The following is a 17785-nucleotide window of genomic DNA, read 5'->3' as shown; positions in this document are numbered from 1 at the left end:
GACAACAACATCTGCCCCTCACACCCACTCAAGCTAAAGGGTTTCTACTGCCCTCAGTTACAAGCAACAGAACAAATAATTACAGTCTATCACTTTGCCCCCTTCTTAACAGAGCCTGGGGAGGAAAACGTGTTTATTGAGCAAATAAAACTAAGACCTGGGGTTTCTGCAGCAGAATGTAAGCTCATTTACAGGCAATTCTTACCTTCATGCCAAAGGTGAAGATGGTGATGAAGACCTTCATTATAAGGGCCAAAGCCAGCTGCCACATGGCAGTATAAACTCCTGGGCCAGCAGCTCGGTCTGGCAGGTCATCCCCTTTGGTGCTGTTGAAATCATTCACATACTCGCAGAGCTTGGATGAGTCCAGAATCCCACAGTCATTAAAGAGCTCAGAGATCAGCTCACTGGTGCTCATCCTGGTGTACTCATTGGGGAAGGCCAGCACGGCCGTAACAGCCGTCACTACAAACACCTCCAGCACTGGGTATTTGCCAAGCTTGGTTGTCTTGCGCCGCCTGCACCAGGCAATGTTGCTACGAATGAAGAAAGCCCCCCAAAGCCCCCCAAATATGCCCAGAAGGATGAAGGGCACAAGCTCCAGAAGATGCCATGGCATGTGAAACTCCACATAGAAGAGAACCAGGCGGCTGTTCCCAAAGGGGTTGATGGAGCGCAGGGTGAATGCCGCGACCAGAGCAGCAAAGAAAGAGCGCCACAGTGTCTTGAGAGGAAAGTAGTAACTGACCTAAGAGGAGAAACAAGGCAGAGTCAGTCACTTCAACACTTGCCGCTCCACCGACCACTGCCCAGTAACAAAATCACCACTGCATGAAGTAGAAGCAAGGACCAAGATCAATGTGTGTTGGGTACAGCCCCTCCTCTCCAGCCAAGCACCACAGGCTTGACTGTGGCCTGCTCAGTTCCAGTGCAACAACTGCCCTCTGTGACTTCTGACAAGGGTCTGTAGGGACAGGACAAGGGGAATGGCTTTAACCTGACAGAGGGGAGACTGAGATGAGCTCTTAGGCAGAAGCTCTTCCCTGTGAGGGTGCTGAGGCGCTGGCACAGGGTGCCCAAAGAAGCTGTGGCTGCCCCATCCCTGGCAGTGTTCAAGCCAGGTTGCTCCAAGCAACCTGCTCTAGTGGAAGATGTCCCTGCCCATGGCAGGGGTTTGGAACTGAAAGGAGCTTTAAGGTCCCTTCCAACCCTTCTATCCCTGAAGTGGAGGTAACTTACTCAGATAATGAAAGCTGTTACAAATCAGCTGTGAGCTGCATCAGAGAACTTTCTGTTCTGCATGCTCTGCAAGGTCCAGATGTGCTAAACAACAGTGCTTGCCATAGCTGCCATCAGAACTGTGCCCAGCTGAGCAAAACCATCCCACTCCTCCTCTAAGCCCTGAAGCAAGCAGCAGTGATACATTTCACATTTGGATCTGAAGGACAAGGACTGGAAGCTCCTTGGGAAGAAAAAGGGTTCAATGAGCCAGGTAAGTTCCCAAGGTACCCTGGGACAGAGCTCCTAGGAGAGAGTGGGCACATGGCAAACATGAGGGAGGCTGTGGCTGTGAGCAGTCAGTGGTGCTGGGCACAGACAGACCACGGGAAACCAACAGGTTTAGAGCAAAGCTTCAGATAGACATTATCCAACATAAGTTCTCCAGTATTCCCAAGAATTACCTGAAAACCCAATATGCTTTTAGATTGTTTGAACTTGAAAACACACCACTGACCAGTACCCAGGAGGCTCTCCTACACCCCAGCAGTTATGGGCGGGATTATGTTATGGGCGAGTTATGGGCGGGATATGACCAGCAGGGTCAGTCCTTGCAGTCAAACAGCTCGCCAAGGGCCACCAGAAAATGCTGCTGTTACCTCTTCCAGGCTGAAGAGCACTCCTCCGATCGGGGCACCAAATGCTACCGACACTCCAGCAGCTGCAGCTGCCGATAAAACCTACGGGAGAAACCAAACAGGCATTTTCAAACACCCCCAACCTTCGTGTCTGTCTTTAACTTTGCAGTTTTCATCTCCAGCGAGTGCTTAGTCAGCCAGGTCTGGCCTGTTTTACAAACAGCAGGGCAATGGTGGAGTGAGCCAGATCCTCAGGGAGAAGAGCTGCAGAGAGCTACACACCCACTGGTGTTGGCATTTCAACACTCCCACCCAAATCAGTAGAAGTGGCATCATGGCAAGTACCTTTTCCTGCTTCAGCTGGTTTCACACTTTTACCTTACATAAAGCCCCAGTAAAGCCCCAGTAAAGCAGCATGGCAGTAATTTCACCTCAGAACACTGACTTCTCGCATGTTTGCTGTCTCACATTCAGAGCATTTCTCATGCAGTGTAACTACAGTGTAACTACAGGAGCTGGGGGCCACCCAAAACCAGTCCAGGGTGCATTCCATTGTTTGGCTTAGCAGAAGGTAAACTGGCCAATGTGATACTGCACATCCCATGTGAACTGTTCTCCACTGACTCATGTGGAGCACTGTGAGGAAACATTCCTAAGCTTCACATTAGATGTTAGCATAGTTCTTCCACCATGCCCATCACTGCGTCCCTGAAAGCAAAGCCCTTCATTCTATTCCTACAGCCAAGTCCAGGTCTGTCAAACAGTCCCAAAACAGTTTCTGGAGCTGCATGCCCAACCAACAAGTGTTGCAGAGGTGGAGGTTAGTGCAGTGAATGCTCCCATCACAAACGAGATGATAACCTGCACTACTGTGCTGTCCCTTCCTAACCACAATGGCTTTCGCTCCAAGAAGTGTCGCACTGAGGCACACCAAGAACATGCCAAAAGAGAACAACTTGCACCTGAGGCAAATCTCCAGCCCCAGCAGTCTCCCCACACCAGAGGCATCCCCCTGTACCTCTCTGCGCTTGGCTTCGTTCTTCCTGTACTTGGTGAAGAGATGACACAAGATGTTCCCACAGCAGCAGGCGACGTGCACCAGGGGCCCTTCCTTGCCCAGGCTCAGCCCAGAGGACACAGCCAGCACTAAGGTGATGGTTTTGATGATCAGCGTCCACTTGCCCAGGTAGCCTCTAATGATGAAACCACTTAAGATAGTTTTGATCTGGAAGTCAAGCACACAAAGCTCTACAGGCTTTCAGTCAAGCCCTAGGCAGAGCTCCTGTTTTACTGGGTGCTCCCAATCCTGCTCACAGCTTTCCCAGTCCCCGCAGCTATCAAAAATAACATAGCAAAAATACCCCACCACACAAGGGCTGAAACAGCCACTTGAGTCCTTCCTTCAGGGCTACTGAAGAAAAAACTGGTTTTTGTAGCCTTTACACAGTGTGCTTTTGTTTGTGTCTCCCACAGCAAATGCTGACACATTTGAGCTTTTAAAGGGACTGCATGAAGACCTTAGTACTAGGTATGTTTCACGACAGTTTGGGAAAAAAACCCATATTATTATCATTTCTAAAGGGCAAGAAATGATTATTCCACAGCAGGGATGTGGACTCTTTTGATGGTGGTTCCCCAGCCCACTTAAAAACTCCCTCCTCACTCTCACTCACCTCTGGGATCCCTGAGCCACAGGCATAAGGAGCAAAGCCCTTCACAAGTAGCACAGCAAGGAGGGAGAACAGCAAGGCCCAGACAACGTACATGAAGTAGTTGAGAATATATGCAAAAGCCCCCTGGAATGCAGAGAAAGGAACCCAAATGAGATCATTTCAGCTGAGATCACATCAAGCCTCTTCACTGAAGCAAGTCCAGAAATAGCAGGTAATGCCACATAAAGTTATCAGCTCAAAACAAAAAGAACTACAGCAAGTGTGAGGTTCCAAGGACAAGTTATGTTCCTGGGTTATCGGGATATGAACCAATCCTATACCCAAAGACCATTATTTAAAACAGCGAACAAGGTGCACAAGTAGCTTGGCACTGGGGTAAGGTCTGTCCCAGTCAGGCAGGTGGCTCCCTGGACAGAGCTGCCAGAAATGCAAGACGAGCTCACCTTGCGTTCCTCTGAGTGAAACAAATGAACTCAGTCATAGAATCATGAATAATTTAGGTTGAAGGGACATTTAAAGTTCAAAGCCAGGCTGGATGAGGCTTGGAGCAAGCTGCTCTAGTGGAAGGTGTCCCTACCTGTGGCAGGGGGTTGGAACTGGATGAGCTGTAAGGTCCCTTCCAACCCAACCCAGTCTGGGCCTCTATAAAACCAGCTGTAGACACACATCACCTCTCCACGGCCCAGGATGAGCTGGGACCAGCTCTTCCACTCAGGACACTTGTCTCTGTCCGTAAAGGTTGTGTTGGATTTCCAGCAGCAGTGCTCATGGTTAAACCAGAAGCCTGCTAAACACACTCCTTCCTTCAGATCTGTCATCCAGTGGGCAGAGATGTCAATCAGCCCCGCCAAGGAACCTGGTTTGAAGGAAGAAAGGAAAAAAGTGTAATAATCCCCTTGCTGAGACTCACACATCTGAAGGTTTCAGTCTGCCCTGCTACATTTTGACTTGCATCCCAGCACATAGAGCAGCACTGGTATTTCTGCCTCCAATCACCTTTTAATCTATAGAGAGCTAAATGGGGAGATCTGCTAAAGTATCTATAGACATTGAAACAAGCAGGTTAGAAAGCAAAACATGGCCAATAGTATTTCAAAGGCTGAAACACCACAAACTGCATCCAGAGAAGCTGTGGCTGCCCCACCCCTGGCAGTGTTCAAGGCCAGGTTGGACAGGGCTTGGAGCAACCTGTTCTAGTGGAAGGTGTTCCTGCCTGTGGCAGGGAGTTGGAAGTGGGTGAGTTTGGGCCCCTTCAACCCAAACCAGGCTGGGATTTTCTGGATCACCACAAATTACTTCTGCCCAATGGCACTGAAAAAGCACTTGATAAATACAGCACAATGAGTGGGCTGAGGGGGACATGGGGCACTTCTGGAGTATGTGTCATCAGCCTCCAAAGTACTTAACAATACTAAAGCTGTGACAGAAATAGCTTTGAATTGGGAGAAAACATTTCTAGCCAATTTAAATAAAATTAAAACCAGGGGAAAGCTGTAAGCGTGCCAAGTGAAAGCCAGGAAGAAGAGAGACAGTAACTCAGATTTGAAAAGAGGAATCTTCAAGCAATTTCTTGTTCTTATGTTAAGAACAACTCCTACAATCCCCAGAGGTAAGTGCTGCCATCGGCTCTGCTCTCAGCTGTAACACCAGCTCAGCACTGAGGCCAGAAGCAGAGACCTCTGCTCCACGTGAACAAGTCCTGGCACAAGCTCCAGAGCTGGCAATAAACATTCAGCAGATATTCTAGTTAATGGGACACCAGCTTCTGCTCTAAACATTAACAGCAGCTTTCATCTACTCCTGGGGCCGGGAACCGGGCTGCTCCCTCTCAGGAAGGCCCACCTCCAGCTGAGGTGCTCCTGCAGCACAGGGGGCAAAGGTTATACTGAAGCTGTTCAGAAGGTCTCGGCCAGTCAAGCTCTGAAAGAAGCCTGACTGCAGAGACCCCTCTCACTTCATATCCAAGTAGAGTGGGAGGGGGAAAGAAGAAAATCTTCCTAGCATCTTTGGCATTACCCTCTCCAGGTCCAGTGAAGAGCCTTCAAAGACCCCCCCCACAGTGTGACACCCAGCATTTTTATAAGCTCTGCTTTGATGGATTACACAAGAGGGATATGGACCTTCTCAAGGGAGTCCAGAGCATGATCAGACAGCTGAAGCACCTCTGCTATGGAGACAGCTGGGCTTGATCAGCCTGGAGAAGAGAAGGCTCTGGGGAGACCTTAGAGCAGCCCCCATTGCCGAAAGGGGCTACAAGGAACCTGGAGAGGGGTTTGGACAAGGGCCTATAGGGACAGGACAAGGGGAATGGCTTTAACCTGCCAGAGGGGAGATTGAGATGAGCTCTTAGGCAGAAGCTCTTCCCTGTGAGGGTGCTGAGGCGCTGGCACAGGGTGCCCAGAGAAGCTGTGGCTGCCCCATCCCTGGCAGTGTTCAAGGCCAGGTTGGACGAGGCTTGGAGCAACCTGCTCTAGTGGAAGGTGTCCCTGCCCGTGGCAGGGGGCTGGAACTGAATGGACTTTAAGGTCCCTTCCAACCTAAACCATTCCATGGCTCTATGATTCTAATTCTCCATAAATCAAAGCATTTAAAAGTAATTCTCCGTAAATAGCAAAGCTGTGGCAGAGGCATCAGTATCAGCGAGCCCCTTGCACAGCCCATGCTCCAGGGATGAGGTCTCCTGCTCCAGAGGCCTGCTGGGGTTTGTGGGAGGAATCAGTGCTGCAGTTCAGAAGCAGGACTTTAAACTGAGGTTTGCTCTTACCTGCCAGCAGCCCAATGAGGAGCATCAACAGCCAGCCAGAGAAGGCATCACTCACACTGTGTATCAGCGCCCATGTGGACTCTTTGCTTCTACTGGTGATCTAGGAAAGGTTCCAAAAAGAAACAACGATCCACTAAGACACGGACACACTTTGGTGTAAACGCTCTAAAGCTACATGGTGATTCACAGACCAGTGTCATTCTATGCCACAGGCCAATCTGGACACTGAAGAAACTTTGTGCCTCATGGATACTGATACCCGCTGAGATAGATACCGGTACCATGAGAGCACACAGAAGCTGCCCTCATCACTTCAGAGTCTCCAGCTACAGCCTTGAGATCTGTAACACAAACAAGAGTTGCCCTGAGCAAAGGAGGTTCTGCAAAGTGCTGCTCAACCAGGCACAAGGCGAGTGGCAGGTTTAATGCCAACACAGAGGAATGGTGGCACTGGGAAGTGGGACTCGGACCCATCCAAGGTGCCCCGGGAGGGGGAGCTCCCCAGTCTGCCTGCACCCAGCAGGGCCAGCAGAAGCCCATCAGTCTCACTGCTCTTGACAGGTGGACAAAAGGGTGACGGAACTGCTACTGTGCACCCATGAGTCCTCTACCGCTGCCAGGGGAAGCATTCCAGGACACCACTATATTCCCAGATAAAAAGGCACATTGATGCAGCCAACTACCGCTCACTAAGTGAGTTATAAAGAAAGTAAGAATCCTTTCTGCCTGAATTCTCTGGATTTTTCCTCTTTAAAATGCCATGCTGCTGGTGAGTGGAACTGCTACTGAATGGAGGCTTGGTGGGATGGGTGCCAAAGCTATTTCCTTTATATTTCATTAAGCCAACGCTACACCTCTTTGACCAGCAGAAACTTCTGCCTTGACCTGATTTCAACTTCTTTTGAGGAAGACAGAAGCAGTCTTGTCGTTCAGGCACCTCTGCAGATAGGAAACAGGTCATCCTGTTCTATCACGGGCATCACACATGCATGTGTGCACATGCACATGTGTGTGGGAGGTCTTTCGGCTTTGTACTCTTCATTCATAGGTGGGAAGAGGTTTTTGGGCAGGAGGCAGTGGGAGCATTGGAGTCTCTAAATTGGATCTGCACTCACTCAAGTTCGGGCATTACACTGTATTGTGTGTACTCCCAGTGAGCAGGGACGGTGCCCAGTTTGTGCACTGTCACTAGGACACAGGTTGGTTTGTGAGGCTCAGGGGAAACGAAGAATCATGAAAGAATATTCTGGAAAGCAACTAGACCAGTTGAGCTCAGTCATCACCCCCCATGAGGTCTGCCAGCAAGGGCATGGGGGATCAGGAGCACGGTGGGGACACTGGTGCTTTATGTCAAGCATTCCCTGCTTTCTAAGTGGATCCCTTGAATTGCAGAGAGTGGTGAAGTCCTGGGAAGAACTGCACTTAGCCTGAAAGACTGAAAGTCTCAAAGAATGCACTTCATCTTCTCAAACATGCAGCACAAAGAAACCCAACAGGAAGAGCATCATTCACAGTGCAATGGTGTGAGCAGAAGAGTGACCTGTTTCTTCATCAGTAAACAGAACCATGGTGCTTAGATCCTTCCACTGTAAACCAGGGAAGAGCAATGTGATCCTTCCAGAATACTGAAAATAACCACGCAGCTTCCCTGAGTGTCTCTCTCAGGGAGTGACACTCCCTGAGAGCAAAGCTCTGCAGGCTTTGCTATGGTCCAGTCTCAAACAAGTCCACGATGGCCTAAGGAAACGTGCCATTAAGGCATTTAAGATGTGTATTAGAAATCCACCACAGCTTTTCCATAAATCCAAGCCTCCAGAAGTAGCAACTGATAAACTGCAACATGCCATGTCCCTGGTCCCCAGATTAAAGCTCCTGTGGAGAGGATCTCCATGCCCATCCAAAGGGCAATCCCACATCTCCCTCCTAAGTGCCTCCCTAGGCCATAGTCAGAACCCAGATCAGCTCCAGCAGGTTTATTATCCTGCCATCAGTGCCACAAGGAGTAAGAAGAGATTTTACCTCTCTGTGTCTGTCCCGATCCCTGGACTTCTCTCGCACCCAGTCTATAGTGTTAAAATCTTCATAGGTGCCCACACCGGGAAGAGGTTCCTCCAGGAAATCCATCATTGTGCTTGTACCATTCATCCCTCCTCCATTATATGAGGAAAACCCTGGTGGAAAAGAAGAAGGAAAACTGAGCATTTCTTAGTTTTCCCCTTTTTAAGGAAAACAACATCACCAAAACACTGACTTAGGGGAAAACCCACAGATTTAAGATCCCCTCCAACCCAAACCAGACAGGGATTCTATGATACACTTACAAATAATGAGGTGCCTCTGGTGGGGGGGTCTTTGAGGCTTTGCTTGGTGCAGGTGATGAGCTTTTACTAAGCCCAGCAATGCAGAAAACAACACTGAGTCTACTTTGAGCAGGGCAAGATGAATGATCACCTCCCCAGCCCTCACCTCCCAAAGCCAAGCAGCCCAGCCAGGAGTTTATCTAAAGATAAAAAGATAGAGCTGTCCTAAAAACCAGCCTCTATAAAGCACTGTTAAACCTCCTTAACTCCCCTGAGCAGTATTTTCTGCGAGATAAGATCAGGGTCATTCCTTGCTCAGTCTTCTGGAGTAACTGCCCAGACCAGCAACTTTCAGCTGTCCTGGGAATGCGCTCTCTGCTCAGAGCTGCCACAGAGCAACATGGATCAGAGCCCAAGGGCACAGACTCTGTGCACAGCACTGCAGGTCACCCACCACCCCAATCCACAGCACTGGAAGTCCCACAGGTACCGTCTGCACAATCCCTTCCATAACACAACCACAGTTGAGGGCTCTCGGGACAAGGTCTCATGCAGAAGGGATGTTTGGGCCTGACTTGCAGGCTGGGGACCAGGCAGTGTTTGGTACCGACTCTATTCAGCCCAGGCTGTGGTCCCCAGAGCCCTAAGGTCTCCAGCCACACACAGCACATTCACAGCAGAGGATAAGGTGCCCCTTTGACAGCACATCACGAGGAAACATCCTTTTTCTTTTTCCAGGAGCAACACTCAACTGCAACATGGCTGACAGCCATAAATATTTATCAAGATTATATTTCCTGCCTCATCCTGTTGCAAATCAAGGATCCTATGATAACCTCCTTGGAAAAAGGGAAGAAAACGAGCCTCGGAAAGCCTTGCCAAAACGCAATCAAGATAAACGTACAGCTCTCCCCAGCTCCTAAGGTACAGAGCTCTGAGTCATTTAGTGCCTAGAGACAGCAAGTTAAGCACAACGTTGCTAGAGGAGTACAGTTCTTTCCTTCAGCACAGATTTGTCAGTATTTTGATCACCTCTTCTCCCTAAAATGGGTTAATGCTCCACTTCAGAGAGTCTGTGTGGCTCAGGGAAAAAACAGGCAGTGCTTGTTAAAGTCACAGCATCTGCCATTTCAACCCAGCAAGCCCATGGGCTTTAGGAGCTGTCCTGCATGGCAAGAGGACAGCCCGGTGAGGAGCCTGCACACCCGCTCAAGTAGACCTGGGAAAGGAAAGGGTTTGCAGGCAAAAGGGAGATGGGCAGCAAACCACCCACCATTACCCATTACACAGCAGAAACCCCAGAGCCCCCTGCAGCTGCTCACCCTCCATCACCTGCCACCACCACCCCTTCACCCAGCAAGCTGCGGAGCAGCTCTGGAGGCACCAGGGGCTCCGGCTGCCCACACATGGACACGCTCCCCCTTGGCTCACATCCCTCCTCCTCCATGCCTGCAGCCTCCTCACCGTGGCTCAGCCGCTGCTCCTGCGGGAGCGCCGTTGGGAGCGCAGCCTCTGTCCCATGGGGCAAGGGCCGCGGGAGCTCCTGTGTCCCACAGCAGCACCGGCAGCACCCTGCTGCACAGAAGAGCCGGCAGTGGTGCGGGGCCCTCCCCACACGCTGGGCCTGGCGTCACACCGGCCGTCACATGGGCCAGCCCTGCACCTTGCTGAAGGGCAGGACTGAGGCAGCACAGCCAGATCGTCCCCTCTCCGGCAGGCACCGGGCAGCTCCTACACCCAGATGGCGATTCCTGGTAAGCCCAGCGTGGAGGCTGCACCCCGGAGCTGTGAGCTGAGCTGCTCACGTAGCACTAGGGATGTTTTACCTGGGGTAATATATCCTTGGGACAAAACCCAGCCCGTTTGCTGTGCTGTACAGACAGCCCAAAGCTGACTGCACCAGGGCATTGGGACAAGGGGAATGGCTTTAACCTGACAGAGGGGAGACTGAGATGAGCTCATAGGCAGAAGCTCTTCCCTGTGAGGGTGCTGAGGCGCTGGCACAGGGTGCCCAGAGAAGCTGTGGCTGCCCCATCCCCAGCAGTGCTCAAGGCCAGGCTGGACAAGGCTTGGAGAAACCTGCTCTAGTGAAAGAGGGTTACAGCTGGAGGATCTTTAGGGTCCTTTCCAGTGCTCAAGGCCAGGTTGGACACAAGGGCTTGGAGCAAGCTGCTCTAGTGGAAGGTGTCCCTGCTCGTGGCAATAGGCATGGCAATAGCTTTCCCCAAACCCCCCAGGGCTCCAGGAGCACTCCTTATCTTGCTATTCCATGGAGGTAAGAGCTCAAAGGAGGTGGTGATTAAATTCTTCTGGCTGCAGTTCACTAAGTGATAGCTTGTCATTCACCCACTGTCTGGCGAGCCTGAAGCACTACACCCTGCAAACCTTGACTTTGGTCTGCCCAGATGCCCAGCCAGAGGCTGCAGCCAGCCCTGGGTCTCTGGCCAGAGGTCAAGGAGGAAGGCAGGAGAAGAAAAAAAAAACCAGGGGAAATATCCCCAGCACGGGGATCAGAGGTGGTCCATTAGCACTTCTGATGTGTGGGTGAATCAGTCTCACCTGCCGAAGGGGCAGCACAGCAGTGAAATCCCCTGGCCAGCAAACCCTGGCCTTTGGAGACCTTTGGAGAGCAGCAGCCAGATGGCATTGAGGAGAGAGGTGGTGCAGCTCTGCTCTGGAGCCAGGCTGAGAGTGCTGGGCTGGTTTAGCCTGGAGAAGGCTCCTTAAGGGGAGATCTCAGAGCAGCTCCAGTGCCTGATGGGGCTGCAAGAAACCTGGAGAGGGGCTTTGGACAAGGGCCTGTAGGGACAGGCCAAGGGGAATGGCTTTAACCTGCCAGAGGGGAGACTGAGAGGAGCTCTTAGGCAGAAGCTCTTCCCTGTGAGGGTGCTGAGGCACAGGGTGCCCAGAGAAGCTGTGGCTGCCCCATCCCTAGCAGTGCTCAAGGCCAGGCTGGACAAGGCTTGGAGAAACCTGCTCTAGTGGAAGAGGGTTGCAGCTGAAGGATCTTTAGGGTCCTTTCCAACGCAAGCCAGGCTGGGATTCTGCGATTCTTGGAACACTGCATCAAGCTCCACCACCTGCCTCCACCTCTCACTGCACAGAGCAAGTGTGTCCAGAGAACTGGTGGATAAACTCACAACTCCATGGGAAACCCAAGCTTCGTGAGCCCCGCTGCACTTTGGGGTGTTATTTCTTGCTATTAAAATTCTCAGTTCTTGCCCTTAGAGCTTAAAGAGAAAAAAAATCCCACAGCAAAAAGTGGACCTTCCAGCCATGAAACATTTAAGCCTTCCTCTGAAAATGGGGAACAACATCCTCCCTCTGCTCTCTGTGATCTAAAGCTCAGCAGAGGCTACCACAATGCCCAGGTACTACACCTCCTCAGCTCCAACAGACTTTGCTAAAGGAACCAGGAGTCGTAAATCCTGTCTTTCTTAAAAAATACAATAAACAAACAAAAAAAAAAACCCAGAAAAAACCGGCTGCAGACAGATTGTACCTGACCCTGTATCTGGGTACCCATGGACCTGTGGACACAATTTCCTTTAGCAGCTCTTAAGCAAATGAAGCTTTTGGGGAGCAATAGGGAAAGTTTTCTCATAGAAAAGCAACTGGCTAAAGACACAGGATGCTCAAGGCATAAGTTTTAACACAATAGCAAGTATGTCACACAGAATCCCAAGGGTTGGAAGGGACCTAAAAAGATCATCTAGTCCTGGGCTTGAAGCAGGAGGAAGGCAACAGTGGAACTCCAGTCACTTCTGCTTGTACTGACTATTCAGTGTGTTCAAAGGGGTCTGGAAAAGTGGTGCCTGCTCTGATGGGAGCTTGGGCTGGTGTCCAGCATCTCCTCGGCTGCCTTTGGAGGACTGCAATGGGACTATGAGGGAGCAAAGAAATTCAGTGTCCATGAAGCAAGTCCTGCAGGGCAGGGGTAGAGACAAGTGTACATAGTGTCGGGCTCAGTCAGCATGTCTGACTCGGAAACTGAAGTGTCAGCAGATCATGCTCTGCAAGTCATTGCTCAATACTTGGAACATACAACAAGGAAAGAGCTTTTTCTTTTTAAACCCCTTCAATCAACCAGCAGAAAAGATTTACTGCTGGAGAAATGCACCCTGAACATCACGTGTGGTGGTGGTCCCATCACCATGGCACAGCAGGCATGTGAGGCCAGCAAGATGAAACAATGCCTGGGAGGAACGACTGAATTCTCACCAAGTGTGCCACCTCCTCACCCGTTTGGCCAGGATTAAAAGCTGTGCTTTGACAGCAATTCTAAGACAGCACTGCCAAGACCCACCTGCGGTCTGGTGTAATGCCACGGCCTGGTGTAAACACCACTTACTGCCTCGTGTAATGGCACTCACTGCTTGGTGTAATGCCACAATCTGGACTACAGGAAAACCAGAAAAGCAGCAGGGGCTGCTCCTCAAAAAGCCAGGTTTGATTCCCAGGCACAACTTAACAGAGTGGAAATAAAATAAAAAATCCAGGAAAGCCTTATTTATTACCTTCTATTGATGAAATGCTGAAGTCCAAATCAGCGCAGGTAAGAGTGGGATCATGTGCTACTCACAGGGGTTCTCCATAGACAGACAGCACAGTGGCAGGTATTAAAAGCCACCATAGCCCAGTCTAAATCAAGCCTGAGTTACTCAGAGTACCTGCATTTCAGCTGAAGCTCTTGAAGAGCTCTGGCCTTTGGGAAGCATATACCAGCTAGGCACAAAGATCCTACGTGAAGATGTTTTTCAGCACAAGCATCCTGTGCTGTGGGCAGCAGGCAAGGCTGGTGATTCCCATGGGAGACCTGACCCAGTGCAAGAGTGGTGTCACTCATCAGTCAAGGGCTCATAAGGAAACATGGAGGAGCACTGGCTGCCAAATGGACTCTGGATTTACAGACCTACCAAGCAGCAGGAGATGCTTCCTCCTCTGGTTGCTTGACAAGATCCATAAGCTCCAGTTGTGGCTGTTTTTGAAACCTGGGATGCCATCACTCTTGCAGGAGGGCGTGAGTCTTGGAGAAGGTGGTAAGGCCAGGCTGGACAGGGCTTGGAGCAACCTGCTCTAGTGGAAGGTGTCCCTGCCTGTGGCAGGGGGTTGGAACTGGATGAGTTTTAAGGTCCCTTCCAACCCAAACCAGGCTGGGATTCTGAGTTCTGATTCTAAAATGTGTCCCTCACTCACACCCATCTGACACATCAGCAGATCCCAGACAGGGGTCTACAGTCAACCCCACCATGGGAGAACTTCTGTTCCCCCCTCTCCAGCTCCAGTTGGGCCTGTGCCACCACATCTTCACACTGCACACCTGGTACCAAAACACTTACCAGCAAACAGCTCCTGAAGTCACAGGGGAAGTTTGCAGAGTGAACTGAAACTGGTATCTGGGTGAGTAGCTCTTTCCACTTTTCATTTTCCTCTTTTATTTCATGTCAACCTTACTGTGGACTTGAGCATCTTGCCAATAGTCAGAGCCTCCTGCAGGGGAACTGCTCCTCTCTGCCACAAAGCTAAGGGTAGCCCCCAAAGTGCTGCCACCTCCAGCACTCCAAACCACATATGCCAGGGGGGAATCCTTGCTTCTTCCATAGAAGTAGCCACAGGCCTTCAAACACCCTCACTGGAGATGAGAAAAAAACATTTAAACAAGGAGGGAAACAACCAAGTGCTGCTTCAAGGCAGCAGCAAAGTAAACTCAGCTCCAGTTACCCAGTGCTGCCTCTAAGTTCCGTTTCCTTACAAGAAGTTAAAGAATTCAGCTCCTTCTCTCTAAAGATTGAACATGAGCACACGTTCAGCTTCATAGAGCTGGGACCCCAATGGCTACAGTAAAGCAGATCTCACCAGCAGGTCAGACAACAGGAATTTACTATTCCATTACCAACACCATATTATGATTATTTCATGTACCCAATTCTGAACATACTCATAAGTCATAGATCCTCAGAAGTAAATTCAGTCACAAGTCATTATTCCAAGCTCTGTGCGAGGGGTTCTGAAGTGGACCCCAGACATGACCTGTTCTAGACCACAGCTTGGAGCAACCTGCTCTAGTGGAAGGTGTTCAACCCATGGGGGTTGGAACTGGATGAGCTTTGAGGTCCCACCCAACACAAACCAGGTGTACCTGCACCGCAGCTGACCCCACACACCAGCCACCCTCTGTCACATAAGATGGAGCCCAGGGAACACAGCACTCAGTGTGTCCACCTTGCACTTGTCCCCTCTGTGCACACACAGAGGCTCTTTAACCATAAACCAATGCTTACCATTCAGTTACTGCAGCTGCTGAAAGCCACAGGGATCCTTCCCCCATGTGAGCCTGACAGCAGCAAGAGGGACTGAGCCAAGCAGAGAGAATCCCACCCTCCTTCCAGCACCCCTTGCAGCAGAATTGCTGGTTGTTTCAGCTACTGAGAGGTGACATTCAAGGCAGTCTGCCTTTGCTTGCACTACCTAGGGGTAGACCACATGGCTCAGAAGCCAAACAGAAGGATTTCTTTTTCATTTTTGCCCTGTAGTAAACAGGCTGGGGAAGGAGAGGATGAGAAGGTGTACAGGAGGTCATGGAGGACTGCTCTCTGCTGCCCAAATTGTTGTTTTGCTTTTAAACTAACTTACGATAACTCACAGAAGACAAAAGTCAGGCAGATTGTGCTTATCTAGTCCCAAAGCTCAGCAAACCCAGCCGACTCATCTCTCCCCTGCTCATTTCACAGCCTCAGGCTCAAGCTGGAGGAGATGCAACACACCCTCACTGAACTGATGTGTGGTGGGCAGAGAAGGCGAGTGTTTCTGGCTGTGCGCAAGCTCAGTACCAAACCGTTTCTGCTGACACAGCTCAAGATTCGCTCCACAACAGACAACCTTTAAGATTACAGGTAAAGCCGAAGGGGAGGGGAACCCTCTGCTTGTACCACACACCCCTAAGTACCACCATGCGCTGTCATCCTGCCCACCACACTCATGACACCTCCCTTGTGGCAGGGGCAGCTCTTCCCAAGAGCAGTTACTTTGGAAGGTCCAGAAAGGGCTAGTCACAAGCCCTAAAAGCAAAGCATTTGGACAGGACATGCTGTACTGGGTAGCAAATACACCCCACAAATAGCTAAGGGAGCAGTTTTCCTTTCTGAGAGGTTATTGCGGAAATCTCTCAGAACCTTTCTGAGGACAACAGCTTGGCTGCTGGAGATGGACAAGCAGTGCCTCTCCACCACAAGTCACTCACACGCTTCCTGCAATGGCCATTTACCTTAAGGAGATTTTCTGCTTTGCTTACAGCAGACACCTCCCACCAGCCTCCATCATGAAGTGATGCTGTGAGCCAAACCTGACACTGAGCATGCGTTCAACTGCTCTGCACAAGTCTGCTTGGGGATGCAACACAGAGCAGAATCCCAAGAACCATTCACACTGGTGCTGTGAAACCCAAGACCCAGCCCAGGCACAGCCGGGGGGCCATGCAGAAAATACTAACATCAAACCCCACCAAAAGCCCTTATGAAAAGCAGAAAGAAGAGGGATGTGCAGATGTTACCTCCCATCTCCCTGTCTAGAGGTGGGTCGTCCTCTGCCATGGAGAAGTCCAGAGATGCTCCTGCTATTTCCAGCATATCTTCATCACTAGTGCTGCTCTGGAAACTCTCCCGTCGATAACCCTTCTGATCCATGGCCAGAGCTTCCAACCCTGGGGCAAAGGGAAGTCTGTTAGAGCATAAGCATGAAGACTCATTTTCTGAGCCAACTGGGCTGATGCCCATTTGATGCTTTGTCAAGAACTGCGGTGACACTGCCTGAAGTTAGGCTGGAACCAGCAACTGCTCAGCCATGAGACAGGCTTACTTCATGCTCTGAGACCCATAAACTGTGAGCAACCATCCCAAACTCCACAGCAAGCCCATGCCTGCAGTGCACTGCTCTGTGCCACCCACCACCACAGCCTGAGCTCTGGTAAGCCAAATACGATCTATGATCCAATTGTGATCTGACACAAGAGCAGCCCAAATGCCTCATGTGATGTTTTTCCCTATAGAAAACCAATTATATTTCTAAGTTCCTGATCTAAAGGAGCTATTTCCTTTTTGTCCTTTATCTCCTTTGTATTTTCAAAGCCTGTGAATCAATTTCTATCTGCTGACTGCTGCCAGAGACAGCAATTCAGAATCTCTAACAGCAAGTAAAAACTGACCCAGGTCCTATGGAGCCAGGCTGAGAGAGCGCAGCTGGTTCAGTCTGGAGAAGAGAAAGCTCCTTAAGGGGAGACCTTAGAGCAGCTCCAGTGCCTGTAGAGGGGCTTTGGACAAGCACCCACAGGGACAGGACAAGGGGAAATGGCCTTAACCTGCCAGAGGGGAGACTGAGATGAGCTTTCAGGCATAAGTTCATCCCTGTGAGAGCGCCCAGAGAAGCTGTGCCTGCCCCATCCCTGGCAGTGTTCAAGGCCAGGCTGGATGGGGCTTGGAGCAACCTGCTCTAGTGGGAGGTGTCTGTGCCCACAGCAGGGGGCTGGAACTGGATGAGCTTTAAGGTCCCTTCAACGCAAACCAGGCTGGGATTCTGTGGTTCTACAATTCTATGTTAGACAAGGCCAGTGACATTCACTGAGGTATTTTTAAACCATCTCCACAACTGCTCTCAACAGGTTTCAATGACACTTTGTTCACTGGTTTTGACCATTTCCACTCCCATGGCACAGAACAGTATCTGCTGCTGGAGCTCTGTGCAGAGCCCAGCACCGAGGGAGGACCCTCACAGCAGAGTTGCAGCTGTGCCACGCTCCTGAGGTGCCACACTCCCCTGTGTGTTCTTCTCCGAGATGAGGCAAACCATGAGAACAACCCAAGCGAAGGATGGTCCTTAACCACTCGCACACAAAGCTGCAATAGGAACCTGGAAATGTGCCATTAGCTTCATAAACAACTTTAAGCCCCTGGACCGGCTGCTGGATCCAGCCATTGCCAGGAGCTGCCCATTCCATAAGACCTGTAATCTCTCCTTCCCTTATCCAGGAGGGAGGGAAACTACACCAGCACAAGCTCTGACAACACAGCAGTGAACTAAACTGGAGAAAAAAATCAGGTCTCGGCCTCCAGACCAGCTCTTGCGTCCTGGGGGTGAGAACCTTTTCACCTCAATGAGATGGTTTGCTCTCACAAGCACACATATTATTTCAAGAGAATT

The 17785-nt window shown here is 50.6% G+C and overlaps 1 protein-coding gene and 1 long non-coding RNA gene across 8 annotated transcripts in view; one reads left to right on the top strand and one right to left on the bottom strand.

Moving 5' to 3' along the window:
- Positions 1–17785, bottom strand: part of LOC136019238 (H(+)/Cl(-) exchange transporter 5) — a 28661-nt gene that overhangs the window by 6218 nt on the left and 4658 nt on the right. For 4 of the 7 annotated variants that reach the window (XM_065689180.1, XM_065689179.1, XM_065689178.1 and 1 more), the window contains 8 exons: positions 16143–16292; positions 8313–8464; positions 6294–6393; positions 4201–4385; positions 3530–3652; positions 2875–3081; positions 1878–1958; positions 206–748 (listed from right to left, as the gene is read on the bottom strand). In XM_065689180.1, coding sequence (XP_065545252.1) covers positions 206–748; positions 1878–1958; positions 2875–3081; positions 3530–3652; positions 4201–4385; positions 6294–6393; positions 8313–8464; positions 16143–16275 — 1524 coding nt within the window. In that variant the 5' untranslated portion in view covers positions 16276–16292. Of the gene's footprint in view, positions 1–205; positions 749–1877; positions 1959–2874; positions 3082–3529; positions 3653–4200; positions 4386–6293; positions 6394–8312; positions 8465–10057; positions 10138–16142; positions 16293–17785 lie in introns of those variants that run through there. The other 3 variants (XM_065689183.1, XM_065689182.1, XM_065689184.1) reach the window with 2 other exon arrangements.
- LOC136019239 (uncharacterized) lies at positions 10194–16671 on the top strand. The gene is made up of 3 exons (XR_010614786.1): positions 10194–10347; positions 15325–15486; positions 15887–16671. It is a non-coding gene; the product is annotated as an uncharacterized LOC136019239 (long non-coding RNA).

This window comes from Lathamus discolor, chromosome 9, assembly GCF_037157495.1.
Source record: "Lathamus discolor isolate bLatDis1 chromosome 9, bLatDis1.hap1, whole genome shotgun sequence".
NCBI classification, from domain to species: domain Eukaryota; kingdom Metazoa; phylum Chordata; class Aves; order Psittaciformes; family Psittacidae; genus Lathamus; species Lathamus discolor.
Note: the sequence above shows the minus strand (reverse complement) of the source record. Positions and strands in the feature narration are given on the sequence as shown.